At 45.6% G+C, this 21,097-nt stretch overlaps 1 protein-coding gene across 1 annotated transcript in view; it reads left to right on the forward strand.

The window, feature by feature from the left end:
- Positions 1-17,438, forward strand: part of LOC147615764 (uncharacterized) — a 49,012-nt gene extending 31,574 nt beyond the window's left edge. Inside the window, exons 8-9 of the mRNA XM_086778358.1 lie at positions 15,040-15,188; positions 15,378-17,438. Coding sequence (XP_086634484.1) covers positions 15,040-15,188; positions 15,378-16,706 — 1,478 coding nt within the window. The 3' untranslated portion in view covers positions 16,707-17,438. The remainder of the gene's footprint in view (positions 1-15,039; positions 15,189-15,377) is intronic.
- The last annotated feature ends 3,659 nt before the right edge of the window (positions 17,439-21,097 follow it).

Genomic DNA, 21,097 nt, shown 5'->3' on the forward strand with positions numbered 1-21,097 from the left:
CAAAGTAGCTCTCGAAGCTTCTTCGACGGAACGTCAGGCACAAATTGCAGCCCACATGCAAGCTTTGCAGAACTCCATTGCTCTATTGAGCACTACCCTCTCTACTTTCTCAGGTATGGATACCTTGGCTTCTGCTTTAGGCCCCAACATTACTCCGGAACCGTTCGGGGGCGAGCAAAAGCTGCGAACCAAGGAGATCGTGGACACGTGGCTACATAAGTGATGAAGTGTTTCGTGTGCGAGTGTTTGTTCCACCGCCTGTCAGATTTCTGAATCTTCACAGCAACAGTGAACACGGTGTCTCTGTGACCTGGCCTCCTCAGTAATAGCCCTCAATGTAAAATGTGAATCAGTGTGGAGTATGTCATGAAACCGGCCTGTCCTGTGGCCTTGTATCCATGAATCTCTGCCATATAGCTAAGCTCCGACCCTAGCACTTTTCCATAGAGCTTGGCCAGTGTATGGCTAATCATGGTAGTCCTATTATGGTGGGGATCTGGTGGGTCCCTGGCTTTAAGGATGGGATGATGGGGTTGGTGGACTATGAGAGAGAGAGAGAGAGAGAGAGAGAGAGAGAGAGAGAGAGAGAGAAATAAAGATATATTAAGTGTCTACTAAAGATCCAATGGGCCGTTGAGATCTTCAACAAGATCTCCAGAGTGAGTTGAGCAAGGAGGAATGCCATGCATCTCTAAGAATGGGATGATGGTGATGCGTCAAGGATGGGATGATGGTGTTGGTGGACTATGAGAGAGAGAGAGAGAGAAATAAAGATATATTAAGTGTCTACTAAAGATCCAATGGGCCGTTGAGATCTTCAACAAGATCCCCAGAGTGAGTTGAGCAAGGAGGAATTGCATGCATCTCTGCAACAAGACACGATAACCTTGAGAGCTGTGAGTGTGTCCCCCCCCCCCCCCCCCCCACGGTTCACGAACCTGCGCCCCCTGTCCTCCTTCGTGCTTCCCGCGCTTCTCTTCTCCCTTTTGCTGGCTGTCACCCTCTCCCTCCCTCCCCTTCTCAAGCGCGCTGCCCCCCCCCCCCCCCCCACCTCCTTCGAGTCCCTCTTGCAGTCCTTCCTCTCCGCCTTCTCCCGCCTCTATGTCACCTCCTTTTCCATTGTACGAGCTCCCCTTTGCCTTGCCTTGCTCCTTGCGCCCCCCCCCCCTCTCCTCGCTTCCTTCCCTTCGGTGCTTCTTCATCGCAGATTTTTTGCATTCGAGCAGTTTCCATTTCGGCAAGTTTCGGCAACTTTTGGCCTTTGAACCCCAAGGAGGACTCCATGGTAGCCGCTCTATCATCCCTGACCGAGGCTGCCATCCCTTGCCTATCTTTTTGTGAAGGTGATCTCCAGCTCCTCGGTTTGACAGTTGCCTCCCCCGTGATATGCAAGATTGTCGGTAGCCGCCCAACCATAGTAGTTAGGAAACACGTTTTTTTCAAGCAAAATTTTTGACATTTTTTTTTTTGGCCTCAAATCTCATGTCGACATCTCTGCGACTCTTTTGATAAAGTTTTCTTTGGTTTTCGTTTCCCTCATCATCAACATCGAATTCTGCGCCACCCCAAACTTGCACGTTTCTTCATGAAATCGCCACTCCTCCTCCCTCGGGTCGTGTGCCTGCAGCCAGGTATGTTTTTATCAAACCAGCTTGCTAATTTGGGCCAGTTTGGGGCAAGATGGAGTTGCTGAAAATTGGGGGTTTTCTTCACAAAGACCAAGACTTTGCCCAAGGGTCTTAAGCAAGTATGTAATCCATTACATGGCTGATTTTTGTCAATTGAAGTGGTTTGAAAATTGGGGGTTTCTCTGTAGGCTCTTCAACAAAATGCCTCGCACAAGCGATGCTATGTGGACCCATGGACCCATGTGATCGAATCGGCCTCCTACAAGGGTGGAGGTGCTTCCAAATGGAAGTGCAAGTATTGTGGGTTGTAGTCCGGTGGCAACATAGATCGGCGGGTGAAGGTCCATTTCACAGGTTTAGTGGGGAAGGGGGTTCGCGCTATCAAGGCATCATTACAAGAGTAGAAGAGAGCCAAATTATTAGGCTAAATGAAGTTACCTGCAGGAAAGGAGAGTAATGAAGATGAGGAGGAAGATGTGGATGTCTTAGTTATAGGTAGTAGAAGTGTATCCTAGAAACAGAAGGTAGCTTTGCACCATGGGCACAAAGGACTCCCATCCCCATTGGCAAGGCCTTGCAAAAAGGGAGTATCAAAGCCAGTCTATAGATGCAGGCAAAGCAAGAGGTCCCCCGAGAGCTGACAAAGCTCTTCATACAATGTGCTTTGTCTTTCAATATTTTGCGCACCGCACGATGGAAAAAGGCCATGAGGGTGATCGGCCGCATAGGATGTGAGTGGGAGGGGCCCTCTATTGCGGCCTTGCGCACACAAGAGCTCAGAAGGGAGAGACAAGCTGTGGAGATGGAGGTAGAGCCTCTCAAGGAAACATGGAAAAAATGTGGATGCACTCTTCTATGTGATGGATGGTCGGATGTCAGAAAGAGAAATGTTAATAACATCCTCGTCGCAGGGTACAATGTTCCTGCGTGCCATAGATGCATCCATAGCAGGCACAGTGGTGATAGGTGAGTACATTTGGTGACACATTCGAGAGGCTATCATGGAGATTGGGCCACATAATATAATGCAGGTGATCACTCATAATGGCTCAAATTGTGTCTCCATAGGAAGGATGCCTGAGGAGGAGTTTCCTGCCATTCTTTGGACTCCATGTGTTGCTCAATAGCTTGGACCTTCTCATCAAGAATGTGACAAAGATAGATTGTGTGTCAGACATCTTCGAGACCTCTCGCATGATGGTAAAGTTTGTGACAAAGAGGCCGAAGGTGCTTGCTATGTATCGGGCACACAACGACTTAGAGCTTCTCAAACCTTCTACCACTAGATTTGCATATACATTCATTGTGGTTGAGAGGCTGGTGAGAGTCCGCCATGGACTCCTACGCACAGTAGTTTCCAAGGACAGGACGGCTAGGGATGATCGTGACAGTCCCAAGGCCTTTGTGTTTGTACGCGTTGCCATGAGGGACACTTGGTGGCAGGAGGTTGAAACTCTCATAAAGGCCCTTCAGCCTATTCATAGTGTTCTTCGCTCATCAGGACATGGAGGGCAACACTCTTGAACTCGTGTACGAGTTCATCGATAGAATTGGTGAAGCTTTGAACCGTTGCACTATCTTATCAACAGAGAGGTATGTTGCATTATGCATGCACTCTTAGTCTCTTAGTCTCTTTGATTCTTCAATCTTGTATAATATGAGGTTTATGACATTATACATTTCATGGTTGTTTTTTTAGGGTTCAGGACATCCGAGCCGTGTGGAATACACGATGGGATTGGTTTCATAGACCAATTCATGCAGTTGCTCACATATTGCATCCTCTTTGGAGAAATGAGGAGCTTGAGGATGGATGGCAGCAGGACATCCAGAGATACATAGGAGGGGATGTGGACCAGCTAAGGTAGTTGAAGGATGAGCTACTTATTTTCCGAAATGGTAGCTTTAAATTTGGTTCAATGATGACCAAAATGCGGAAGACAGCTACCACCAGTGTCATGGTGGAAGAAATATGGTATCAATACCCCTCACCTCATAAGTCTTGACTCTTGACTCTTGAGTCTTGCATAAGAATCCACTTGTAGTATACTTATTACTAACAAGGGCTTCAACTTCTTTTGTTGCATGAATTATGACAGAAATCCCTCGCCATTCGAGTCCTATCATAGGATTGTAGCTTGGGTCCTTGCAAGAGGAATTGGAGCTTGGGTCCTCTTCCACACAAAGAAGAGGAATCTGTTGTCCTCTATTTCATTAGAGCGCCGCCGGTGTCAATCTGGCGTCCAAAGCTCTGAGGTAACGCTCGTGTTCCACGCGTCGCATGGCGTCGTCTTCTCGTTGTCGAATCTCCAATGCACGCATCTGCAACTCAAGCAAGGAGCTTGGCTGCGGCTGTGACCCCGCGAGAGGGTCCCTGTGACGTGGATCTGGTATCTGGGATACGGAAGGAGAGGGAGGAGGAGATGGAAAACGCGAGGCTGGAGAGCGAGAACGCTCCTCCAGAGCCAAGATCCACGCCTTCTGCTCAACTTGGTTGTCTGGTCTGCGATTGCTCGCATCATCTGCTGGAACATGTCTGTGACACTCAAGCCTGGTGCCCTAGCTGGGCTGCCTGGTGCACTCTGGTCCCATGGTTCTGGTTCTCTCTCGTCGCCAAAGCTCGCCATAGCGGGAAAATGCAATTCCTTTTTGGAACGCAATCTGACCATCCACTATCTGTGTGGGAGACTTCTGGAGGCTTCCGGAGGCTAAAAACCAACCGTCCTTCGAGGGACAGGAGTCACTCCGAAAGGGGTAGTCCACTGGCGTATAAAAACCAACCACACGAGCGAAAAAATTTTCTGGTTTTCTTTGCTGAATCTTTGTCCTTGAAGTAGGCTCTGATACCACTGTAATATGCGGAAGCTTCGGAGAAGGATCGGTACTTCAAAACTCAAAAATCAGCACTCTTTTCGCGGCGGAAATTAACGCACAAACTGAAAGGAGATGTGCAGAAAATAGAGAGAGAAGGCGAAGATGGAGAGGACACAGTATTGGATCCCAATTACCCTCTGTAGGGTCCCCACCACGGATGGTGTATTTGCTTTATTAGAATGATGTAAATCTGAAAACAAATACAGAAAACTTGACCTTTTCTTGGCTGGAAAATCCTGCCCTTGACCTTCAGAAGTCCACCCCTTTGCTTGGCAATCTCCTTGGCTTGACTGGCCCTTGATTGGCTTAAGCACTTGGTGAAAACTGAGATGAATGATGGGATTATGGCCTCCACTATTTATACTTCTCCTGAGGAGCAGTCGGCCAGCTGAAAAAACAAGCTATGTCCCACGACTGGTGAAATTCAGCAATAAATGCTGAATTAAATCCCAAAAAATACTACCTTTTTTCCCTAACAGGCTGAAAGTGATGCGCCTGCTTCTGATTGGCTGGACACCAGTTTTGTCCTCAATCCCAAGGCTGGGCAGCCTGTATGGGCTGCCCCATACATGCCCTACAGCCATACAAAGGCTGTAATCTCCTAGAGATTGCCTTATCTGTGTCCTAGGGCTGTCCTACAGCCTCTCCATGGCTGGTGGGTTCACCCTGGGCCTTCCTGGCCCTCATGGGGGTGGTTCTACACCATTCCCATGCCCACACTCAGATACGGGGTAGTCCTATGGGCTGGCCCCTTGTCCCAACCATAATCTACTCAGTGATCTGGCATCCGGTACCATACCAGATACACAGAACCACTGACATCATTCTAGAGGGAGACTCACAGCGCGGACTGGCACTGTTTCATGTGCAGGACAATGCACACCTGACCTTGGACTCATGTGCAGGACAATGCACACCTGACCTCGGACGACTGAGATGGATCCCTGGCTGACTCGTCCCGGATTGGGCTCACATGGGACCAGTTCACCATCCCAGGTCTTGCACCTTCTGTATAGAAATGTCTACGTGGCATCCAAGTGCGGGATGCATGTGACACTGCAAACATAGCCATTCCTCTCATTGATACTACAGACATTACAGCAAGAGATGATGATGATGCGGTGCCAACCGTTGCGGTCACTGCCATTGCAGAGCCAGAGCTGAGAGTATGATAGCGAAGGAAAACATGTTGACTAATGGAGCTCTCATTTTGGTAATTGTGGTGTTGTTGAATGTTCAGAAATGAATTGTTTTTCCATTCATTTTTTGTATATATATGTACTCTCTATGTAGTATATTTTTTATGTTTTTACGGATCTTATGTATTTAATGTACCTCAAAATCTCAACCTGTACTTGAATGTGTACCGTACCGTACCTTACCTTATCTTTCCACCTTGAAATGTCCTGTAAACTTTGGATCTCGATCTGAAATAATGGACTTTGGCAAATCATGTATCTTGAAAACATACTAAAGAAATTATGTAGTCAAGACCCAAGAATAATCTGACATCATGAGTATTTTGCGGTGTCGGCCAATCTTGAACAACTTGTATCTTCTTAGGATCAACGGAAATGTCATTAGTTGAAATGATGTGTCCAAGGTACTCTTGTAATGTCTCTGGATTTAAAAAAAGTGCATTATCTACAAAACCTAGAAAACTTGATGTAGATGCTTTTTGTGCTCATCGATTGAAGCACTAAATACTAGAATATCATTTAGATAACTAATCACCAACTTCTCAAAAAATGGTCGAAAAAGGTCATTCATGAGACTCATAAAAGTTGTCGGGGCATTGGTTAACCCAAAAGGCATGACCAAATATTCATAATGTCCATACTTCGTGTGAGAGGCATTCTTGTGCTCATCACCTTCACGAATACGGATTTGATGATATTTGGACTTGAGATCAATCTTGGAAAATACTTTGGCATCAAATAATTCATCAATCCGAGGAAGAGGATATTTATTCTTGATGGGCAGTTTGTTGAGGACACGATAATCAATGCAAAGTCACATTGACTTATCTTTCTTTTTGGTGCACCAAAAAGACTCTTACTAGGACGAATATGACCTTTGTTCAAGAGCTCTGTTAATTGGCGTTGAAATTTCTTGGGATTTAGTAAAAGAGACTCGATATGGAGCACGAGTCAGTGGTGAATTGCCAAGATGTAAATCAACCGGATGATCCACCGGGCGTCGAGGAGGCAAAACTGGAGGGGGTTCCACAGGAAACAAAGAAGGGTTGAGCCAAATATGCCACTTGGAATTCTGGTCAAGCATTGTCTTCTTTGTAGAAAAAACCATTAAGAGTGTCGAAGAAGAACCAGCCTTGTGAACCCACCGCTTCACTTGTAATGCGGACAAGGTTGGTGTGGAGGGTTGGTTGCAAACACCTTGGAGATCTATGTCCATACCATCTTTGACAAACTGTAAAGCGTGGTTGTAAAAACTGATGAGAGAGTCGTACTAATATAGCCATTGTTGACCCAAGATCATATCGTATCGTAATAAAGGCATAATCTCAAAATCCATCTTATCGTGATACTGGTGAATACGAAAGAAAAGTCGAGGAGCCATAGTGTTGGCATTTAAATCCCGATCCGTCTGCCAACTCAATCTCATAAGTTTGGGCATTGCAATCTTCAATCGTTGCACCATTGCCATGGCTACAAAATTGTGAGAACATTCGCTGTCGATTAGAACAATAATGAGAGAGCGAGAAATTGAGCCAATTAGTGTTAACACTTGGGTGGACACAGAGGTTGGAATTGTAGAGGCAGACTATGTTTTAGTCATTGAGGTAATGATGCAAGCTTGTGGTTGCTGGGATATGACCATAACACGCTTGCCTTTAGAAGTACTTGAAGACTGAATCTGAGACTTGTCCGCCGAGGTGGAATTACTAGGATGTTTAGGGTACTCGAACCATCGGTGGTTTCGAGAACAAATGGTGCGTAGGCTTGTCTTCTGTTGGCTTGTAGCAGGGGACTGTTGCGGGTTACGGGATTGGTCGCGTCCAGAGTCTCGCTGATCCTCGTGGTTGATAAGAGTGCTGGCGCCATGGTTGGTCAAAAGACGACCCCTCTTGTTGGCGAGGCTTTTGGAATGACGATTGCTAAGAATTGGGTCGAGGTTGAGAACCGCCAAAAGATTTGGGACCATCACGAACAAATTTATTACGTTGTCAAAAGGAGAAGAGCTTGCGCGACTTTGTGACGAAGATTCCCGTTGTGTGACTGGGATATTGGCTATGCATTCAGCATAGTGAATAGCAACTGCAAAGTTGACTGGGTCATATTTGTGAAGATCGGTGCGCAACGTGGAAAAAAAGTCTCTTGACAAAAGCATGTAGCTTGGGATAATGTGGGAATCTCCAGTATCAAGCTATTAAACTGCGAGATATAAGAGGCCAATGTAGGAGGGATGGTTACCTGACACACTACGTGGTGGCTCTTCTCTGGAGAGTGTGTCCGGAGTCCTAGATGCTCATAGCGCAACAAAGAAGGCACTATGGAGCGGAACACGACACAAGAAGAGAGAAGACTGTGGAAGGAACGAGAACACTTGTGCTACTCAAAGAACACTGATACATGTCCTTCACTGTACCGTGCACACTTAGCAGAGGTCACAGTGAAGAGAACGACACATCTCAAGTTGATGACAAAACACAGGGTACAAGTGGTATGAAGGATGAGCATAAATGATGTCCTCCAAGGTGAGATAAGGATGCAAGATAAGGATGTCCTCCAAGATGGGACGAGGGGCCATATATGCTTGAGGTCGAGTCGGTGGCATCTCCTATCTTTGGTGGATGCCTTGGGTGGCAGGGTAGCCTTTGGTGGAATCTCCTATCTTTGGAGATGCCGATAGAGTGTCACTCGGTGCCGTCAGTGTCGTTGGAGCCTTCAGTGCACCTCCTTGTGTCGGTTGTGGTGGTGCGTCTCCACTTGATGTTCCCAATGCTTGGCGCCTCTCGGGTTGACTCACTATGACTGCCACACAATCACATTGTTGGAGTGGATAGTCCGTTGTTGTGGTGGACAATCCATGTGGGCACCCTTGGTGGCTACAACCAATGATCCTATTTGGGTCAAATGACGTAAGCGAGATCGTGCTTGAAAATCTGCATTGGCACACGTATAAATTGCTTACGGATGACACGCTCGAATTTTTCCATGTGTTGACAGTCTTCCCATTAGATAGTCGTCGTTGCCACCATAAGAATGCATTGCCTTTCACCAAAGTTGCGGCGAAGGTAATCTTTCTTGCATCTGTGCGGTCCATGGAATCGAAGTACAAGTGGAGCTTGTAGAGCCATTGGTCAAGTGTACACTTATTGCGTTGGCCGGAAATGGACTCAGGAGGTTTATTTTAGAAGTCATCTCCTGTCTTTACGAGACACCAGGGCCTCTGTTGTGGGTGTGCCCGCCCTTTGTAGGTGTTTTCTCATTTTTCCTCACTCTCCGTATTTTTCCCCATTTTTTTCATTTTTCTGTGGCTTGGGGGGGGCAGTCTTGGGCTGGCAGGCGCATACATCCTCTGGCCGACTGCAGTACAAAGCTGGCCGACTCATGTTTGCTGGCCGACTAGTCTATGTGGTAGGTCGTGGAGATGTTGTACCTGTCGGTTGCCTCTGGAGCAGGCCGACTACTGCCTGGGGTCCATATATAATGGACCCCACAGCCCCTTGTCATATCATCTTGTATCACTTCGGGATCTTGTGTATATAGAGCAGAGTTACACGCATATCTCTCTCCTCCTCTTGTGCTGTCTAGTTTCTGCACTCTACATGCTCTTGTGGTCTCAGATTTGGTTATCATCTCCGCTGCGTATTTTGACATGGTATAAGAGCCTAGGCGTGTGGTCCTGGGTGACCCCCTCACACCTCGGTGGCTTGTGAAGCTCGAATTGAGAGAGGGTGTTGGAAGGTTGGCGATTTCGAGCGTGTAATCTATGGCTAGAAGGTGCCTTGGATTATCCCATAAGTGGAAGCATGGGAAGTTGAAGAGCCATATATAGGCTAGAGTGGCACCTTGTCATAATCATCTCTTCCGGCCAGTGTTTTGGGAGGCAGCTCACCGAGAGATGGGTGCTCGGTGGAGGGATGTTGCACTGCCCGTTGGGGGTGTTCGTGGAGCTCGATGGTGATGTGTCTCATACGTGCGTTAGTCTTCCACTGCGCATTTTGACATGGTATCAGAGCCCTAGGCTCTTGATAGATCTTGGGAGTTTTCTGAGCAAGAGGGGGACTGTTGCGTTGCTGATTGGTGGATTGTTCGGGACTGTTCGGGAAGAGAAGAACCCACTTCTTTTTGGGATTGGAGATCTGGCAGACCCAGAGGGGGTTTTTTCATCTCTCAGCAGCGGTATGTTCATGAGTTGCTTGAGGCCTTTGGGATGGAGAACTGCAAGCCTATTACTTCACCGATGGACCCAAATACAAAGTTAACTCGGTATCTGCAGAGTACGAAGGATCTAGGACTCTACACAGGAGGGAATGGAGTCAGACTCCAAGGTTGGAGTGACTCAGATTGGGGAGGAGATCCAGACACGAGGAGATCTACTTCAGGTTACAGTTTTACCCTCGGCTCAGGAGCAGTTTCTTGGAGCAGTATGAGACAGCCAACTATTGCCCTATCTTTGACAGAGGCAGAGTACCGGGCTGTTTGTGGTGCTGCTTGCAAGGTTGTGTGGCTGCGGAGGCTACTAGGCGAGATTGGGTTTCCACAGAAGGAGCCCACAGTCATCCAGTGTGATAACCAGAGTTGTATAGCTATTGCTCGGAACCCGGTCTTCCATGCCCGGACCAAGCACATAGAGATACAGTATCACTTTTTTGTACGTGAGAAGATCTTGGCTGGTGACATCTTGCTACTTTATTGTTCGACGGAGGACAATGCGGCGGACCTCTTCACGAAGTCTCTACCTCAGGCTATGCTCAGGCGGCACTCCAGCTTCCTAGGGTTGGTTTCACAGCCAGGAGTAGAGAGGGGGTGTTAGAAGTCATCTTCTGTCTTTACCAGACACCTTTGTAGGTGTTTTCTCATTTTTCCTCACTCCCCGTATTTTTTCCCATTTTTCCCATTTTTCCCATTTTTCTGTGGCTTGGGAGGGCAGTCCTGGGCTGGCAGGTGTATACATCCTCTGGCCGACTGTACCCGACTGCAGTACAAAGCTGGCCGACTCATGTCTGCTGGCCAACTGGTCTATGTGGCAGGTCGTGGAGATGTTGTACCTGTCGGCTGCCTTTGGAGCAGGCCGACTGCTGCCTGGGGTCTATATATAAATGGACCCCCACAGCCCCTTGTCATATCATCTTGTATCACTTCGGGATCTTGTGTATATAGAGCAAAGTTATACGCATATCTCTCTCCTTCTCTTGTGCTGTCTATTTTCTGCACTACTTGCTCTTGTGGTCTCAGATTTGGTTATCATCTCCGCTGCGTATTTTGACAGTTTAATGTCCGATTTTTGTAGTTGTTGATGCTTGTAACAAATGATTAATAACTTTTAGGTCATCGTCTTCCACCTCTGGGATACCATGTTGGTGTCTGGAACTGGTATGTCGATTGAAGCCGTCGAACTTGCAGGTTGAGAATGTTGGGACTACTATCTGTATTTGCAATGTGAGAGTCTCCAAAGTCTTCTAGAATTGACTTTGCATAGCAGCCATCTGGGTCTGCATCTCCTGTTGCCATCGGGTGAGAACGGGCTCGTCCTCAATGATTGGTTTATCCGCCATGGTAGGAGATGGAATTGGATTACGCTGCTGCAGCTCCTGTTGGCGCTGTTGTGCTTGAGTGACAACCATCGCTTGGAGGGCGAGTCGACGCCATGGAGGAAGGTCGGGGCGAGGTTGTCAAGGGGAGCATGAATAGACCACCCGGTGTAGCTGGGAGGGGGGGGGGTGTGTCAACAGGTACTGTGGTCAGGCTAGGACTTTGGGATACTGGTGTAGGTGTTCGACGAGAATAATTAGGTGAGGCAGCGCGTACAATAAACAAGGAATGTGGTCCCTTTGGATAGAGACCAAGTTCGTGGAAGAGGATTTGGCACACCGGAATGGAGAGGCCCACGTATGGGTACCAGTATAATGGTGCAGATACTCATTAGGAGTTGTAACCACAAAGATCCACACGTCGTACTGGCGAGGCTCTGAGGTAGGTGTCGCTACCTGTACTCGAAAGATGCGAGGTGGAGGGTTAGGTACAGGAGAAGGCATTGGAGGTGTCGTCGGAGAGGAGGAGAGTCGTGGATGTAACTGAACTCGTAATTTGTCCATAAAGCTATTGCAGTAAAATGGGATTTATTGGAAAATGGTAAGGTGTGTCCAGTAAATGTGAGTAGGTGTCTTCAGCCTGGAGAAGGTAATGTTGGTTCTTGAAGAGTGCTGTGCTCAGAGAAGAATAAAACGCTGGGTTTCTTGAACATAGAAATACCTTCTTCTTTTTTTTGTATTGGAACAAGTGTGATTAATTTATGAAAAAATCACACCCGTGCTATAGATGTTGTAGATATTCCGGTTGGATTGGTATGCTGTAGGAAACATGCCATAGTTGTAGCGAAGGAATCCATCTCTGAAGGCACACGAGGAGAGCGGTGATAGTTTTGCTGTTGGTTTGTTTTTTTTGTTTGTGGAGATTGTTGGTTGGGCTGCCCGTTTTTCTTTGACTGGTGACGCCCTTTTGCTCTTTCGTTAAAAAAAAAAAGAGTGGAATGGCTGGTTGGGATTGCGTTTTTTTTTTTTTGGTTTCGACGTTGGTTGGGCCCAGGCCGCCGCCGGTTGGTTGGGGAGGCTTTTTAAAAGCCTTTAGTTATAAGGCTTTAAAGCCTTTGTTAAAATCTATAAAAAAAGATTTAAATATTGGCATGCAGTCGTGGCTCTTCACTCGAAAGGAAACGACGGTTGCAACATGACGATTCAGCCTCAGGAGTTCCTATCACCAATTGGCGCTTGAAAAGATAGGAGAGAAAGCCCGATATTATGCTATGATTACCCGGTGAGGCTACAAATCATCGTTTTCTTTTGTGTGATAGAAAATTGGGGAGCAAACTAAAATTGGGCAAAATTAGCAAAATTCGGCAAATTTGAATGGGACATTCTCTCCCTCTCTTCCATACAAACCCTACTATGGCTAGGGTTTATTTGCTGATTTATGGTTTCTGATTTTTAGGGTTAGGGTTGGGTTTTTTGTATGTGGGCATCCTACAATTTGGAACTTGAGACATGATTAAAAAGACTTAATACTGAAAACTAAGATGCTTAGAGTGGAAAGCTGAGTGTTTGCATTGAGACACAAGGCCGTGTTAAATAGGGCCTGAAGAAGTACAAATGAAGACGCACATCCCTGATGAAAGGGTGTGACTCTTGAATGAATAGTTGTCCTTTGGACGTAGACATAGTTGTTTCTTGTATTGGTACGAACCCATTCATACTGTATGGTTCGTACGGTACAGTACTGTATGATATCGTACGGTATGAGGTTCCCCCCCCCCCACCTTGAGAAAAAAATTCCAAATGCCAAAAAATATATAGAAATCTTGCTTAACGAAGATCCCAAATGCCCGCAATACTTCGTAACTTTCGTGTCCACTCAGTATTCCATATGGGGTTGCTGAGAGACCTAAAAAATCTGGCAAGGTAGCCTGGTAGTGTACACTTGATTGGTAGGATGAGAGAATCTTGCTACATCACTTGGAGATCCCTGGTATAGGTAGGCTAGACAATCAGATCCTCAAGTTATGTACGAGGAAGAAGATTTGGACATGGCCATTTTGATCTAGAGAGGAGTCCCTAAACCTATCATCCTAGATGCACTCCTCGTATTTGTGCAAGGGCGGTACCTTAGTCATAAACGCTACACTGGGAGATCTTTGGTATTGCATTACCCATGCATGTTCTTTTTTGGAGACAATTGGGAGATCCTAGTGGTCGAGACACATCTCCATGTTGTGGTTCCTCAAGCACTGTAGACTCCTCCCCCCCCCCCCCAACCTTCCCTCACATTCAAGCTTGAAGCTCCATAGTTTGTAAGTGAAAAAAAAAACTGTATTTTATGGTACGGTATCCGAAAATTTCATATCGTACCAAAAATTCCCATACGGTATCGTATTTTTGTACTGTGACAAGTATGGACGTAGAGATGTGTCCTTTAATCAATAGATGTGTCCCTTTGAATCCTTTGGTGATGACCCATGTGATAGGGTGTGACCCTTCTCACTGGTGTCCTTTCAATGATTAAGAGTAATTAAGGGTAATTAAGAGAGATTAATTTGGACTTGATCATTGGATTGGAACCTAGGCTTGGATCTAGATTCGGATCTGGAACTTGGACATTGGATTGAAACTTAGACTCGGATTCATTGGATTTGGATTTGGATATTAGATCTGGTACTAGCCCGGTGAGAGATACTTGTGGGTGATCCCTATGGTGTGTTCGGCATCATGGATCTCGTGCCTCAACACCGACTTCAACTTAGGGATTGTTTGCTTTGTATTCATTGTTGTATTGATCTTGGCCAGCGTGCTCGTGGATTGTTCCTGAATAAATTCGTGAAAGGGGGCAGGACTTGTTTCCCGCTTAGTGTGGTGTATTGTGCAAGATCCCTATTCCCGAATCCCTTCTCTCTCTCTCTCTCTCTCTCTCTCTCTCTCTCTCTCTCTCATTATATCTTGAACACGTGGTTGAATTTGTCACGGCACGCCCCGTTGGGCTTACAATTGTTGTCTTTGGGATTGCCCGAAGGCTTGGCAGGTTTAGAAATGGATCCTCCGCATCTTACTATAGACAAGGTCCCTTCCCGCACTATTACGTGGGGCACTATTGCTTGGGCCACCGAGGCCGAGGCCGAGGCCGGGCCGTCATGGCATCTGAGGAGGAGGGTGGGGGACTAGCCCTTCAGGTCTCTCATCTTCGTATTTTTGTTGTGCCAGTCCTAGCCCCATCTTCTAGTCACTGGACTTCAGGTTCTTGCCAGAGATGGGAGATTTGTAGCAGTATTGCTGCATGGCACATGTGGAGAGCTCGATGGAGTTGAGCCATCGAAGGCTATCTCACTCCGCAAGCGGAGTCCATCAGGAGCACCTAGCTTGATATCATTCATACCCTCCGTGGCTAGTTTCAAGGTGGTTTAGATTGCATGCGGAAGCACTGGGAGGCCTTCTCGAGGATCTGGCATCACGGTTCCTTTCTCACTGATAGTGGTGGTGAGCCCACTTGGTACTATAGACCACGTGTGGTTGTTTCCCCCTCCCCCCATTGCATGAGATAGCTTTCTCCTCCTAGTGGCTTTTTTCCTTGGTAACTAATAGATGGATCTTTTTCCTAGAAAAAAAAACTAAAAATAAAAAAGATCCAATGGGCCTGTGAGACCAAAGTGATACAATAATGTCCATGGCATATCTCATCATGTTTCATGTACCTTGCATTCCTCCATGAGATTTCCATGGACATTATGAGAGAGAGAGAGAGAGAGAGAGAGAGAGAGAGAGAGAGAGTACATTTTTTTGACGCTGTTTTTGGGCTATTTGAAGTTTTCAAGCCCGTGAATGTAAGAGATGGTAAAAGGATGCAACTGTATGAAGATAGCCGCCGAAATACTTACTATCCACGGGAGTCTTTTGGTTGTGGCATTGGGACAACATTGATGACATTTGGAGGCGAAATGCAGCAGCTAATGCCTGTAAGATCTCCCTACTCTGTGTAATTTTCCCTTTCTATTTCTGATGTAACTTTTCCTCAGCCCTCCGTTTGTCAGGTCCTCCTTTCCGAAAATTTCCAGGTTATGCAATGTTGCTTTCAGCATTTAATGGTGTTTCTGAAAAACTGCATCATTCTTTTGTTCTGTTTGGTTACTGGCTTTCTTGAGCAGATGGGACAACAACAACAGGATTTTGCCTATGCAAGAAGTTTAGCTCGTTTTTCTGCAGATCTAGGTCCTGCCATTTGGAAAGTTGCAGCAGAAAAAATTCATAAAGCACTTCCACCAGGTGTCCCATTTGGGCCAGGCTGGGTTCTTGAGCCTTCACCTGGTGTGTTGCCTTTAACGAAAGGTCAATCGACTTCAGGGCTTCCTAGTGAGTCTAAGGTTCTTGCAAAGTCTGTGCCAGGTTTTCATGGTAATAGTGCCATCCAACAAGGTCCCAAGGAAGTGGTGTGCAGTACCTCAACAAGTTCAGTTTCAAGTTCGTCAGCTGTGGAGTGCTCCTCTGCTGAGAAAGTTCCACATGTATATCAATTTGCATCCAACTCATTGCCGCCAGATCAGCTGCATGCACAAGCTGTATTGAAGCTTGGTCTCACAGGGGCAAATCTGACAGCAGAAGTATCTCAGTCAAAACTTCTTGAGTTGGTATCACAGAATGGCAGGTTATTTTCTTGGGCCTTTAGCAAACAATTGGAGCAAGCTGCCACTATACAGCATGCCCAAGGTTCAGGTGGAAGTTATCACTTCTCAGGGGAAAAAGGCCTTGAGGGAAGTGCAAATAAAAGTGCCAATCTAGATTCTGAAGCTAGCCTAGCTACCTCAGGCAGAAAGTTGTCTAGCCAAGAAAGCCAGTATGGATGGGCTACACATTTGTCAAGTACAACTCCTTCGCTTCTTGGCCATGAAAAGCAGCAGATGAACCCTGGTAGTGCTCATGGCTTGCCGTCTCAAACCAAGCTTTCAGGCAATTCTGTTGCCATTCACATGGCTCAACACCAAGATGTAGAGGATGCTACTGAGCAGCATGAGTTTCAATCAAGACTAGCTGCTGCTCAACAAGAAAACAAGAGGATTGCTACAACCGTGTCCCAATTCATGCAGCATCAGTTCTCTCATGATGTACCATCATCTATACAACAAAACCTAGTTCAGATCCATCAGCAAGCTTCTGTAAAACAAGGGCCAAAGCTTGGCACTGTTGGTCCACGTGGTTTGCAAGAGTCTAATCTTGTAAACCCTCACGATGTGCAGGGCACTGATCATGCAACGTCACAATCTCACCTCTCAGCTTCAAATATTGCAGGGAGTACTGCGTTCAAAAATCACCCCTGGGGATCTGTTTCTAGGTCGTATTCTTTGCGTGAGCCCTCAAGCTTGTCTCATTCTTTGCCCCCAGACTTGAATGTAAGTTTGCTCTCCCCTAAATCTGCTCTTGCTCAGGGCTCTGATAATCTAAGTGATGCCCAGCAGCCGGATCTAGCATTGCAGTTGTGATCCATTTTCGTAAGGGCCAGTTTCCCAGCATACAAAAGTTTGCATACTTCCAAATTCTTTCTCGGCCAAGCCTCCTGATACAGCAATGGAGATTATGCTGTGTTAGTGGGCTGGCATGCTATTTATGATGCTCCGAGATGCATTTGCGTCGCAGAACAGGGGGATGGATCATGGCTTGCTAACTGATGCACTTGTACTTTATTCTATTTGTTCAGATGGTAGTTGCATAAAAACTCTTTATGTGTAGAGGGCTAGTCAGCTAAGAGCAGACATACGAACAAAAACTGCAGCCCCACCATACAGCTCATCTTTGATTTAGATTGGTTTCTCCAAGTGGGCAGTGATATGAGCCAGAATGCCAAAAGGTTTCATTTATTCCATGTATGTGCTCTTATTCTCGTCTTCCCCCCTACCCCCCATTCTACCCGCCCCCAAAGTTGAGATCCTGCTAATCAGTTGAGGATATTGCTCCTCTCTGAGCTCCACCCACGGGGAGCAAGGAGAGTTTACAGCCCGCCGTAGGTGAAGGACTGGGTGCCCATCGGTCGCAGCAAGTTAGGATTGAACCCAAGACCTCTGCTCAGCTGCTCGAGAGTTCAATAGCTTATCAGCTGACCTACATGTCACGGACTTCTCTTATTCTTGTCTTCATGCGAGATTTAGAAAGAAATCATAATTGAATCTTCAGCAACCTTTGATTGGTTTTAAAAATAAATAAAAATCTTCAGAAAATGATATGAGGGCCCTTTCCTTGTAAAATACACATGATTGTGAGCATTCATTTTAGCATGTATTTTCTCGTGTTTGTATTTGTGAAAGTTGTGATGCATCCAAGTAAAATTTGAGATGCGCATGTATGCTACTGTTATGCAAAGAGTGTTACCATCTGTTGCATTTTAAGCTTTCTGTGCCCAGCCAGAGAGAAGTAACGCGGTTTCTTGGTGAGCTGGTCTAGGTCCTAACCTTGTCTTGGCTAGGGGTCATACTTGAAAGGGAGCACTGTCTTGGCTTAAGAGTTGTAGTTGGAATGTATGGGATCTCTTGGTGAGCTACTTTTGGTTTTGATGTCTTCAATAATCCAAAAGGGACAAGGTAAGCTTTGATTGCTTTGTAAAAAGGTGGGGCCATGGTAAACGGGCGACAATTCTATGTTGCTATATGAGAACCTACAAAGAATGGATTCCTGGTTTTTCTGATGTGTTGTTTCCTGGTTTGTTGTGTTTTTCAAAAATTCCGGAAGAGCTTGTGTCATTAGAGAGCGGACTTTATTCACAACTTCAGTATTCTGTTTGTAGACTAGTTTAGAAACAAACAGTTGGTTCTATGTCAATCAGGCAGAGGAGGTGATTCATCATCAAAAGATGGCAACCATTGAACTCTCTTTTGCACATCATGATCCACATACTTCCCCACTGAGCTATGAAGATAGGTTCAACCACCCATGGAATCTTACGGGCCAGTTATGTGATATAAAACCTTTATGTCTTGCACAATGTCATGATCCACATACTGCCCCACTGAGCCATGAAGATAGGCTCGCGAATCCATGGAATGTAACCCATGAAACTTATGGCCCTGGTTATGTGATACAAAACCTTAACATGCTTCCTGCTGCCATGTTATGGGCATGTTCTCGAGGAGATTGTAGATGTGGTATGAACTCCAAGGCGCCAAGTTGCAATGAGGAGTGAAAGAAATATGGTAAGAATTGCGTGTAACCTTTTAACTTAATCAAAAGGCAAGCTGAAACACCAATACCCATTATGGTTATGACATTATATACGGAGGAGGCGGTTGAGCTGCTGTGGATGGGGTGTGTGCGGGTGGTGTTGTTGCTGGCTGGCTGGGTGTTATGGAGATGGGAGGGCTGCCTCACACACTTGGGAAGGCTGCATGTCTAACTTCTAAGTAGCAGCATGGAAAACGCCTTTCCGTGTATGAGAGAGAGAGAGAGAAAGTGTCTGTGTTGCGTGAGAGTGAGAGAGAGAGAGAGAGAGAGAGAGAGAGATGAGAGGGGTTCGCATGTGCCCCTTTGCAGCGGAGAGAGCCTTCTCTTTTCTAGACGGTCGTGTTTTTGCACGAGGTGTGATAAGATGCCTTCATGATCTGATAAAATCGAAGATAATACTTTTTTTAGTAACAAAATAAAATGCTAAAAATCCCTTGGTTTACCAAGACTTGTGAGGGGCATATTGCGTTTCGATTAATTGAATTGCTGGGAAAAAATGTTCAAGGGAACATGTATTGTATTTGCAAGTTTGTTGATAGTGCATACTAGTACTAAACCTGCGTGTTGCTGCAGTATGTAAAAGACATTAAGAAGCGAAACGCAGGAATGGAAGATACAAGGGGTCAATCGGAGTACAAAGGGTCAATCGAAGGGGTTTTTTTCTTATTTTTTAGAAATCCAGGATTTCTTCTCTCTCCTCTGCTTGTGCCTTGGTTGTCCATGGGAACATGTATTGTATTTGCAAGTTTGTTGATAGTGCATACTAGTACTGAACCAACGTGTTGCTGCGGTATGTAAAAGACATTAAGAAGCGAAACATAGGAATGGAAGATACAAGGGGTCAATCGGAATACAAAGGGTCAATTGAAGGGGTTTTTTTCTTATTTTTTAGAAATCCAGGATTTCTTCTCTCTCCTCTGCTTGTGCCTTGGTTGTCCATAGTTGATATGTAATAGATATATATTTACAAGTTTGTTGATAGTGCATTAATTAAATGCTACTCACGTGGCATTTGATGAATAGAGTGATATTACCTTAGTCCATTGTATGAATAAAATGATAATTTTGGAAATACAAAAGGTTAGGCATTCTGTTCCTTTCACAAAGAGTAAATTTATTGCACAAACACAAAGATGGCCAACTTTTATTGCAACACAAACATGGCCAAGTTTTATTCTATGAATTGCAACATATTTACAAAAGTTAGATTTCCCCTACATGAAAGCCTCGGACGGAGGTCATGTCGTGGAGGGACTAGGATGAAGTTATCACCCTCACTAACTGCTCTCAAGAACTTCGCATTTTTTTCTTCGGAGGAGTTAATGTACAGCTCATGAGGATCTATGATAGGAGGGCTTTCTTCAACAAGGATTGGATTGTTGTGGTTGCCTCTTGGAATTTCATCATTCTGCTCGTCAAACAGAGACTCTTATTTCTCTTCTTCTTTGGGATTTTCTTCAACTCTGGTAAGGAAGTACCTTGCAGATTCACCCTCAATGTAATAATCTCGAAAGAAGACTTTTCTTGTATTAGAGATATCGGCAAACACGGGTGTCTTGAGACATTTCCACACGGCACGGGCTCTGCTGGAGTCCATGCCAGTATTGGCTTTTAGAAGTATCCATTGTCTGCTAGGAAAGTACTTACCACTCCTCATCATCGTGACTCCAAGTGTTATGGTCCATTTGTTTAATATATAACTCTCCATATACACAAAAGCCCTCTCAAACACATTCACGAGAGTCAGATCGTCACTATTTTTCAGATCACCTTGACCAAACTGTGCATACAAAGTTCTACCTCTAGACATCTTCTCTGCAGAAATGTTGTGGGCGTGGAACCGGAAGTGAGAGAGAGAGAGAGAGAGAGAGAGTATCCCACCATACCCTCAAAAGTATGCATTTTAGTTTGACATAATGCACGGCGCATGACTATACCCCTTGGTGGTTTGTTGATGTTCCACATTAAATACTACTTTACAGTTTTGCCAACTGAAATAATCGATGAAGATAGTATGCGGGCAACCATTTGAAAATGGAGGTGGTGAAGAGTTCCACCTCTTTTCAATGAAAAGACAGCCTGAGTGCACTCATGGTGCACAAACTCAACAAACGAATCCTACAGAGAGATATTAACATCATCATTCCCAATGTCAATCGTGATAGAAACCTCGAGCATCTTTAAGTTGTTACATCTTGGAAACTGCGGGCATGTAGGAGGAACATTATCAGTCTTCTTCCTTTTTGTCATAACACAAGATGTCTCAGAACTACTTGAGACAACACAAACAGCACGTTAAAATTTAAAAAGGTCAAAAAACTCAACATGTTAATTGAAAAAAACATTTTGTAGCCATATTGGACATGAATGAGCCTTCCGCTTGATGGTTGTCAAATTCTCCAAATCGACATGCCTTCAAGAGGAGTGACGATTTGCAGTGGAGGAACATTCCCCTTGTTGGATTTAGACGGCCGGCTATTGCAAATAGGGGCTTGCGTAGCACATGTATGAGGCAAGGCTAGGCAAGTGGACATTGGAGCAGATACAGACACGACTTTCCTTCTTCTATGAGCACGATTAGCCATGGCAGAAAGGAAATGAAAAGTAAACATCACGACTCGCATATAAACAACTTTGAGAAATACACATGCCACCCGAAGAG

Source organism: Cibotium barometz, chromosome 39 (assembly GCF_041138505.1).
Source record: "Cibotium barometz isolate CiBa-2024 chromosome 39, ASM4113850v1, whole genome shotgun sequence".
In the NCBI taxonomy this organism is placed as follows: Eukaryota; Viridiplantae; Streptophyta; class Polypodiopsida; order Cyatheales; family Cibotiaceae; genus Cibotium; species Cibotium barometz.